The sequence below is a fragment of the Talpa europaea genome (genome assembly GCF_964194135.1).
Source record: "Talpa europaea genome assembly, chromosome: 14".
Lineage (NCBI taxonomy): Eukaryota > Metazoa > Chordata > Mammalia > Eulipotyphla > Talpidae > Talpa > Talpa europaea.
The window spans coordinates 22,631,920-22,641,107 of NC_140082.1; the positions used below are offsets into that span (position 1 = coordinate 22,631,920).

Consider the following 9,188-nt stretch of genomic DNA (forward strand, 5'->3'; position numbering starts at 1 on the left):
AACCGGTACTGTAGAGGCTGTGGACAGCTTCACAGTGCTGCGCTCAACCACCTGTGCCACCAGGGAGGCCCTAAATATTCAAATTTTTTATTCATGGTAGTTGGGTGTTGAAAATACTTGGGCTTTCTATTTCTGTTTTTGCACAGCTATATGCTGCTATGAATTTCTCTATGATAATACTAAATGCAGAAAAATGTTTCTTAATTTAACGTCTATTCAGTCTGTTGTACCATCATTTAGTCAAGTTGCTCAGTCCAAAAACCTTGAAACATCTCAACTCCCCCCTTTCCTATACCCACACAGAACCCATCAGCAAATCCTGTCGACTCTACCTTTCACATGTGTGCTCACTCTAGCCACATTGCACCTTCTCAACAGTTACTACCTGGTCCACCTGCATACCTTACTGCACAACTGTACTAAGCAGCTTCCACTTTTCTAGTTTTCACTCTCCTTCCACATTGTAGCTAGAGTGATTTTTTTAAATATAAATCAGATGTTACTAGTCCTCTACATCAGATCCTTGCATAGCACCTTCTCTCAACACTGTTTTGTTGTAACATTGATGAGAAAAATAAAACAAATTCCCAGATGGGTCACTGTGTGGAATATTCACCTTGTCCTCATATGTGTATGGGTTTTATCTGGGTACTCTAGTTTCTTCCCATCCCAAATGTCCACTGGGGTCCACTGACCTGTGTAAATTGTCTCAATCTGAATGACAGTAAGTATGGGAGTGAGTATACCCTATGATGGAAGAGCTTCCTGTCCAGGGTTGGGTCCCACCTCCCACCCCAGTTGTCATCGCTGCAACTTTGAATTAGAATAAATGAGCTGAAAAATGAGTGAATGAGAATGTTACCAACCTGCCTTCACAAAGCTCTGAAACCTCACTGATCTTTTGAGAATCATAGCCTTAGACCATCTTTACATTTAAGACAGTTTCCCTAGCATTCTCCTCCATCAATCCCCATTGAGAACAGATTTCCCTTCCATTTTAGAACTTTACTTCACACCTTTGACATTTCAATATTTCTAAAGCTGATTGTATAAGCATGTGAATAAGCATACCACATTGAAACATGGCATGTCATGGTCGCTACAGAATTCTCAAAGAAGCAAAAATGAAAATATGTTTAAACAAAAACTATAGTAAGTATCCTTAAATTATTCTTTAACAGCTTAGAAAGCTTAGAAAACATCAGTGTTTTACCATATCTTCTGGTCATCATTTTGAAAAGGTGATATGGAGTATGGCGAGCTTAAGGGGAAGACCAAGCCTGTGGGAGTTACCAAAGGAGGAGAAATACCAATGTTTGGCAGGGAAAGAAGAAACTTGGCAGGACATTTGTTTCTCCTACAGAGCCTACAGCATTTTAGTAATTTTTTATTAAAAGGCACTGAGAATAAAATGATAGTTATCACAGAATGCCACATGACTAAATAAATAACACTGTGCTGTAATTACATATCCCATCTGCTTTCCCGTGAGCTCACAGTAAGTCACCAACAAGCTGGTTGTGAAATTATCATTTCACAGTCTTTACAAAATAATCAATGAATCAAAATTATTTACAAAAAGAATGAAAGAAAAGAAGCATTTTTGACTAAGCTTTGAATATTAAGTTCAGTCAATTAGAGATAACATAGACTTGAGAAATTATTTTTGTGTCTCTAAGAAAATAAGAATTTGAGCATAGTGCTGTTCAAAGAACTTCAAGGATGAAAATATTTGCATTCTGCATTGTCCAATGTGGCAGTCACAAGTCCCATGTGGTTCTTAAAAACCTGAAGTGTAACTGATACAACTGAATTTTTAATTTTATTTTCTAACTACTAATTAATATAACTTTAATTATACATTCTAACTAAAATGACCACATGTGGTTAATGGCTACTGTATTAGAAGACACATTAAAAAGACAAAATTGTAGACTTGAACTCAAAAATAGATGTGTCATGACAACTGAGTAATTTTTATGGAGCCAATAAGTGCAAATTAAAGCCTTTTAAAATCTGTATTAAAATGTATTTATCACATAAGTGGTACTAGATCATGAAGATCAAATTTCACAAGAAAAGACAGATAAACATAAGAAAACAGACTATATCCCTCTAATATGAACATTTAATAGACCATCTAGACTTCATTTAGAGTGCATTAAACAATGTCTTTAGTGTCTTTTTTTTATTTTTTTTTTGAGATTAAATGGGTTGAGTGCATACATTTCCTTGCTTAAGACAATAACCTCCACTTTTCTTTTCAACTGAAAGCAACAAACTTTTATCTCAGAAAGGTAAGAAAGGTGATAATTATTTATAAGTTCTGTATTCTCTTCATGAATTTATACTTTGTTTTATTAGTTCATGATGGTTTGTTTATCTGTGATGAAAGAGAAGATGTGAAAATAAGTCCTTATGATTCATCACTACTAGAAAATTGTCTCTGAAGTTTGGGGAGTACATGGCCATGAGTTAAAGGAAGACTTCTGAGGCTGATGAAGAGCACGTGGGAAAAGCAAGCCCAGAACACATTCCACTCTCCCAAGAAACCAGGTTTGGTTGCCCTGGTGAGGGGGCAGGTTCTGCTAGTATCCAATGCTTTGATTTGATGTTCCCCACACTTGGCTCCCCACATGCCCAGGTGAGGGGGAGAAGGTGCTGACCCGTTAACATAAAATCTTCAGTTAACCTGACACTTAATCACTGAGGTTATCGAGCCAGGTCAGTCTCTTGTGAGTCTAGTTACTCACAAGTCAAGTTCACTCACTCCTGAAGTAGTAAGAGAACAAAGCGTCTATGCTCCCAGATTTGAAGTTCTGATCAGGAGTCACAACAGCCTCCCACCAGGCCTCTGGGAACTCTAGTGGCAGCTGATCTTCCAAAGCTGATGCCCTGCCTCCGCTGACAGTTTACACCAAATTTTAGTTTTGTAGAATGATGAACGCATCCTTCATTAAGTCAGTAATAACAACATTTGCTAAGCTCTTACCTAGCTCCAGGCACTGCTCTAAGCCTCTTACATTTACCTTACTTTGCGCTTCACCACTGTGAGTGGATGTGACATGGATCTCATTACATCCTCAATGGGATATATAGAGAATAGCCAATTTGCTCCAGATCATAGGTGGTGAGTGACTGAGTAAGGATTCAGACTCTGGCAAAATAACTCTAGAGCCCATCCTCTTATTTACTAAATATCTTGATTTATACTAAATATTCTCTATTATGATCCTTTTGTAACAGGACCACTGTGGCACCAAAGACTGCAGGGCATGCTGGCTTTGTTGGGGCTGAGTTGAGCTGCTTCAGCCCACTTTCTCCTTGGCGCCCCTCTGTGCCAGCAGCACTGTGGGGTTTGAGTGTTGAAGCCCCGCATGTGGAATCATTGTTCTCAGGGCTATTGGTGCTCAGAGTTCCTGCTGGCCAAGCAAAATGTATAGTCAGGCTGGGGGCTTCTTACCAGGGCCAAACGTCTTGGTATGAGGAACATACTGGGAAACCAGTATCTGCTGAGAACAGCAAGAAGATATTATGGCCAGATTAGCAAGATCGGCTAGAATACCTTACTTATGAAGCTTAGCAGGAAGCTAGGTAAGAATAGGGACTAGAGAGAGCATGCTTTGATTAGCAGGAACTATGGAGCCCCTCAAGCTATAACCCTGGCCACTCCAGCCCAGCTTGCACCATACAATCTCTCATCCCCATGCCTGTAGTTGCCCATCTTCCCTGAACCTGGTTCGAAATAAATACGAGACTGCCCTCGGATCAGGACTGAACATGCCTTCCTGGTGTAGCCCTCTAGGCTTCTCATTGCTCCACATGAACTTTGAGTAATCTCTCAACCCCCAATGCTGCTGCCCCATGAGGTGACACCCCCAGGGCGAGGCAGCATACCTTGGGCAGCAGGGCCTGGATTTCCCTGACCCTGCTAATCAAGCACTGCCTATCAGTCAGCCAACCCAGTTCACTCTAAAAATGGCAGAAGTGCTGGGTGTTTCACTGTTCACAGCCTCCAGTGTGAGCAGGTCTCCCTGGGACCCTCCCTGGTCTGGTGCTGTCTGGCCTTCAGACCATTGCTGCGTGTTGCTACAGTGTCACTTCAGGTGGGGACCTGCAAGCACCTCCAGTTGCCACCCTGAGTTGGATCCTGCCCTACTGTTTTGTACCAGCTCCAGGCCGTTGTTAATGAGACAGTGCCATCTAGCAAAAGTGGCCCTTTTTGGGGGGCAACTAAACACTGCAGGCACTATCTGGGGTGATACAGTCAGCCACTTGTGGCTTTAGAAACTCTAGTTTTCTCCAACCTCCTATTTGCTAAATAAACAGCATTATTGTTGTTTTCAACTGAGTGCATGGATGAGAACCCATTGACAATGACTTTCCTTGGCACTGTCCTTTAACCCTGCTTTACCACTATAATAATCCTTCTGTTAGTAGTTCTTTCATACAGTTATTCTATGGGAAGCTGAATTTTATTAAAGCATCAGCATCAACTTTTAGCAAGACATGGAAATGACCTGTGAAGATCATTAAAGAGAAAGCTAGAAACATTAAAACCTTTGCAAACAATGTTTTTATGAAATATTTAAGAAGCAAATCACTATTAGTTGACACAGAAAAGTTTATGTTCTCAAGCAATTATAAATCCCCTCTTTTAAATCTAGTTTAAATCTAGTTGTACAACAATCCTTTATAGGATGAAAAGAATCATCTATAAGTAGTTACTTAGGGTGTGTGTGTTGGGGGTGGAATTCCTATGAAAATAAATCTTATTTATTGAGTTCTCAGTAAATCTTTATGTGCTGATCTTTATGTGCTGCTTTAACTCGTATAACAAGCAAAATGAGTTGAACAATACAAATCCCATTTTAGAGATTAAGAAAAACTGAAATAACTTGTACAAATTTGCAGCTTCAGTACCACAAGTCTGTAAGAGGCAGAGCTGTGACCAAGCTCACAGTGTAACCACCATGGTCCAGAACTCTCAGGGAGATTCCAACAGTCAGCTCAGGCTCCTTCAAGCTGTAAAGCCCTCGAGTCTGTTGACTATACTTATCGGTCCCCATTCACATTTATGGGATGAAAACATGCCACATGTCTGTTTCAAAATAATTTTCTGAAATGAAAATTTTTCAAGGCCATATTGTATTTGTGTTGTGGGGAAGGCATTACTTAAGCCTCTGGCAGAGATAAAGATGATGAGCCCAGAGATCTGGAAAACACAGGACTTACGATGTCCAGCTGGCCTTCTTCAGACACCCTTATATACATCTAATACTATAGCACGACTTCCAGTATTTTTGAAAACTCATTTGGATAATTAACACTAATGAGGGTCTGGCAAATGTAAACGTAAAGTATTTAAGAGAACAATCGAAACTATTTATTCATTGACACGGCATATAAACATGCCAACCACATAGTGGAAAAGCTAATAATTACTCCCTAATTGTGCTAATTCTGTAACGACAATGCTGTAACTGTGTATTTATATAAAGTTAGATTTCTCTGAGTAATGTTACCATTACTCAGACTTTGGACTTCTGCCACCATACACTCATATTTATACTGGTACATGCCAAACTATTTGAACTATTTATTTATTTATTTATTTATTTTAAAATATTTATTTATTTATTTATACAAGCACTGGGTACAGTCAGAAGCAAGAGAGGGTGAGAGAATTCACCAGAGCCAGAGCGGGGAGCAGAGCAGGCAGAAGGACCGAAGTACACTCCTGAGGGGAGCAGCGGGCGGCAGGAGAGGTCTGCGCGCCATGTGGGACCCGCGCCATGTGGGACCCTCGCCTGTGGCCAGGGACTGAACCTGCGCTGCAGAAGTTGCGAGCAGCTTTGCAGCCCAGCGCTCAACCGCTGCGCCACTAGGGGAGGCCCTGAACAATTTATTTTTAAAACTGATTGTTAATGTGCGACTAGTATTCAAATCCGAAACTTACCACATCCTTATGAGGAGGTTCTGCTTCCTTCTTTATCTTTTTACCCATTCTGGAAAGAGATGCAATCAGTGGTTAAAGTGTTATAAGTACATTACATTTGTACTAGTTTCTCAGCTACTTAGTCTTCAGGAGGAGATTAATATCTTCCCTTAAAGTTTACCTTAAAAATAATATAAGCAGGGACTCCCTGGTGGTGCAAGGGGTTAAGCAACACTCTATGAAGAAGTCCGCAGCCTCTGCAGCATGATTTCTTTTTTTTTTTTTTAAGGATTTATTTTTTTATTTATACAAGCACTGGGTACAGTCAGAAGGGTGGGAGGGTGAGAGAATTCACCAGAGCCAGAGCGGGGAGCAGAGCAGGCAGAAGGACCGAAGTACACTGCTGAGGGGAGCAGCGGGTGGCAGGAGAGGTCTGCACGCCATGCGGGACCCTCCTCCGGTGGCCGGGGAGCAGCCGGGGATCGAACCGGCACTGCAGAGGCTGTGGGCAGCTTCGCAACCCAGCGCTCAACCGCTGTGTCACCGGGGAGGCCCTGCAGCATGATTTCGATCCCGGGCTGGCCAGGGATCAACGCACATGGCGAGGCAGATCTCTCCTGTCTCACCCGCTGCTCCCTTCAGCAGTGTGTTTCAGTCAGTCTGCCTATTCTGTTCTCCACCTATCTCTGGTGAATCCTCTCACCCCCCACATCTCTGGCCTGTACCCCAGCTGTTGTGTGCATAAATAAATCTTAAAAAAATACTATAAGCTAATATATAGAAATTATTACACATGCACAAAAATGTTTCCTAAACCCTATTTCAAGCTCTATTATTTTAAAGAATTGATAAAATTGTTGAACATTAATCCTGGATTCCAGTTTGAAAAGAGGAAATATATTACTGACATAACTTTTACTTACATATAGGAAATAGTTTACCATGCTTATAGATCATTTACATAGGGCTTAGGAGACAAAATCTGAGTGATTTCTGAAATCTGCAAGAATGTTTTCTCATGAAGGAAGGAATTTTCATCTTCTTTCTTCCATTAATCTATTCTAAGCACCTAGAACAGTGTTTGGTACATGGCAGGCATTTGATATTTATAATAATCATCATCTTTGTATTTCCTAAGAGTAACGATTTTCTGAAAAAACTCCAAATCTATAAACTCCAAATTAACAATTGTGTTATTTTCCCAGATAACAAGGTCTTCTTTAATATCATCCACATCTCATTGGGAATCTAAAGAGATATATTCTCAGGGAATTGGGGGTATTCCTTGAAAGAACCTCTTTCACGTACCCAAAAGTCAAAGAAGGAATATACACTCATACACTGTCAATTTGCCAGGGAAGTATCTCCACCTGGGTACAGAGAACCTTCCAAGATGTTGCTGACTATAACAGAATAACTCCAGATATCTTTCAAGTTTTCTTAATGAGAGTTTGGGGGATATGTTTGCCATTAGGACAATCTCAGATGGCATATCTAGTCTCAAGGAAATTACTGTCTCAAGAGAAATCTTGGGAAGTAGAAAACCATCGAAGAGAATCTGCAAGGTCAGGGTTAGTTTAGATGGTCTGTCAAGGAACAAAAGCAACTCCTAGCATGGGAGATGCATACCAGAATTTATCACATACTTTAAAAATCCGCATGTTCATTAACACTCACACGGACTTCCAAAAGATATCTATTCGAAGTCCCTACCTGTCAGGTTTATTAAATTTCAAGATCTTTTGAGGCACCAGGCAAGCTCACTCTGTGCTGCACCACTTCATACTATAGTGAATATGTTAAAGAGACCCATATACCTCATTAAAATCGATTTTCATCCTAAAATTATTGAAATTTTGTGTATGAAATTACCTAGCCTTCAGTTTGAGTACCTGAAAACTCCTGAAAAATGAGATTATTTACAAATGTAATGAAATTTTGATATTAATAAAACATTGGATTCAACTTTTTTTCCCATTTTTTCTCCCTATTTTTGATCAAATTTTTTCTTCAAATCTCAAGCATCTTACATAGGTGCTTAAAAAGCACACACCTTAGAATTGTGCCTATAATCTTTTGAGGCAGACACACAGGAACTAGTACAAATGAAAATCTATTCTTTGACTAAACACCAGGGGAAAAAAGATTTCGTGGCTCTTTATAACCAGTTCCAAAGTAAAACACCCTTGGATTTACAAAACGATTCCGTAGGAATAATATTCAAGAAGTAATTAAATTATACATGCATAAATATGCTTTAAGTTATCTGATTTTCACTCAGAAACTTATTTCAGGAGGATGGTTTTGAGTAATTGCATATTGAAGACCACAGATGCTGAAACAGCCTAAACTCAGGGAATTATAGTGATGGAGCTAGTCGTGGGTACTGCTGAACGGCAGTAAGTGCTTAGTTTGCGCTGACATAGGCAGGAAGCAATGAGCCTCAGAGATGATCCTAAGGGTTTAAAAAAAACTTAGCAAACTACCTTTCACTTAAATTCAACATGATACAGTAACTGACCTCTCTATTCTTTCAAGGTTTGTTTTCCTTTAAAGCAAAATATGTCAATACATGAAAACAAATCTCTAGCTTTTTGAAGCAAACTAGCTGTTTGCCTTGACTATTTTATACCTGCCAAAATTTACATAAATTTGACTTCTTTATCCATTTTAATTGTACAGTTCTGTACAATATAAGTCCAGGTTCTTTTTCAGTGAAAATACAGTATAGAAAATTTGGAAAGCAGAGAAGGGAAAATGGAATAAAATAAAAATCGACAAGAAATAAGCTTAGGGAAATCAGCACACTTCAAAACAGTTCCTTGTGTGTTGTTTCCTAGAGGGATTTTATCCTCACACCTAGATTTTTATCCCCTATTTTCAACTTCCTTTCCTAGGACCGTTTTCTACTAAATTTTTAAATTTTTGAGCTAGTTCATGAAATATCAGTCTCCATATAGTGCTCCAAATAATTCAATTGGATCAGCATATCATATCATTTAAAATATTTTACAATCCAACCTCCATTGTGGACCTTGTTTCCAATAAGCTGGATCATGGACAAGGTTGCAATAAAGAAACATCCTTAGACATAACATTTTCACCCATATCTGCAACTGTTTCTTTAAGATAAATCCCTACCAGTGAAATAATTGAGTGAAAATGTATGAACTTCATGGCATTGAGGATGAAAACAAATCTTCTTTCAATATGCATTATCTTGAAATTGGAGTTGCCTTTTTTCCATGAA

At 39.4% G+C, this 9,188-nt stretch overlaps 1 protein-coding gene across 1 annotated transcript in view; it reads right to left on the reverse strand.

Moving 5' to 3' along the window:
* LOC311183694 (armadillo repeat-containing protein 3-like) overlaps positions 1–6,007 on the reverse strand; it is a gene marked incomplete at both ends in the record, with an annotated part of 45,501 nt that extends 39,494 nt beyond the window's left edge. Inside the window, one exon of the mRNA XM_084253238.1 lies at positions 5,960–6,007. Coding sequence (XP_084109364.1) covers positions 5,960–6,007 — 48 coding nt within the window. The remainder of the gene's footprint in view (positions 1–5,959) is intronic.
* Positions 6,008–9,188: the final 3,181 nt, after the last annotated feature.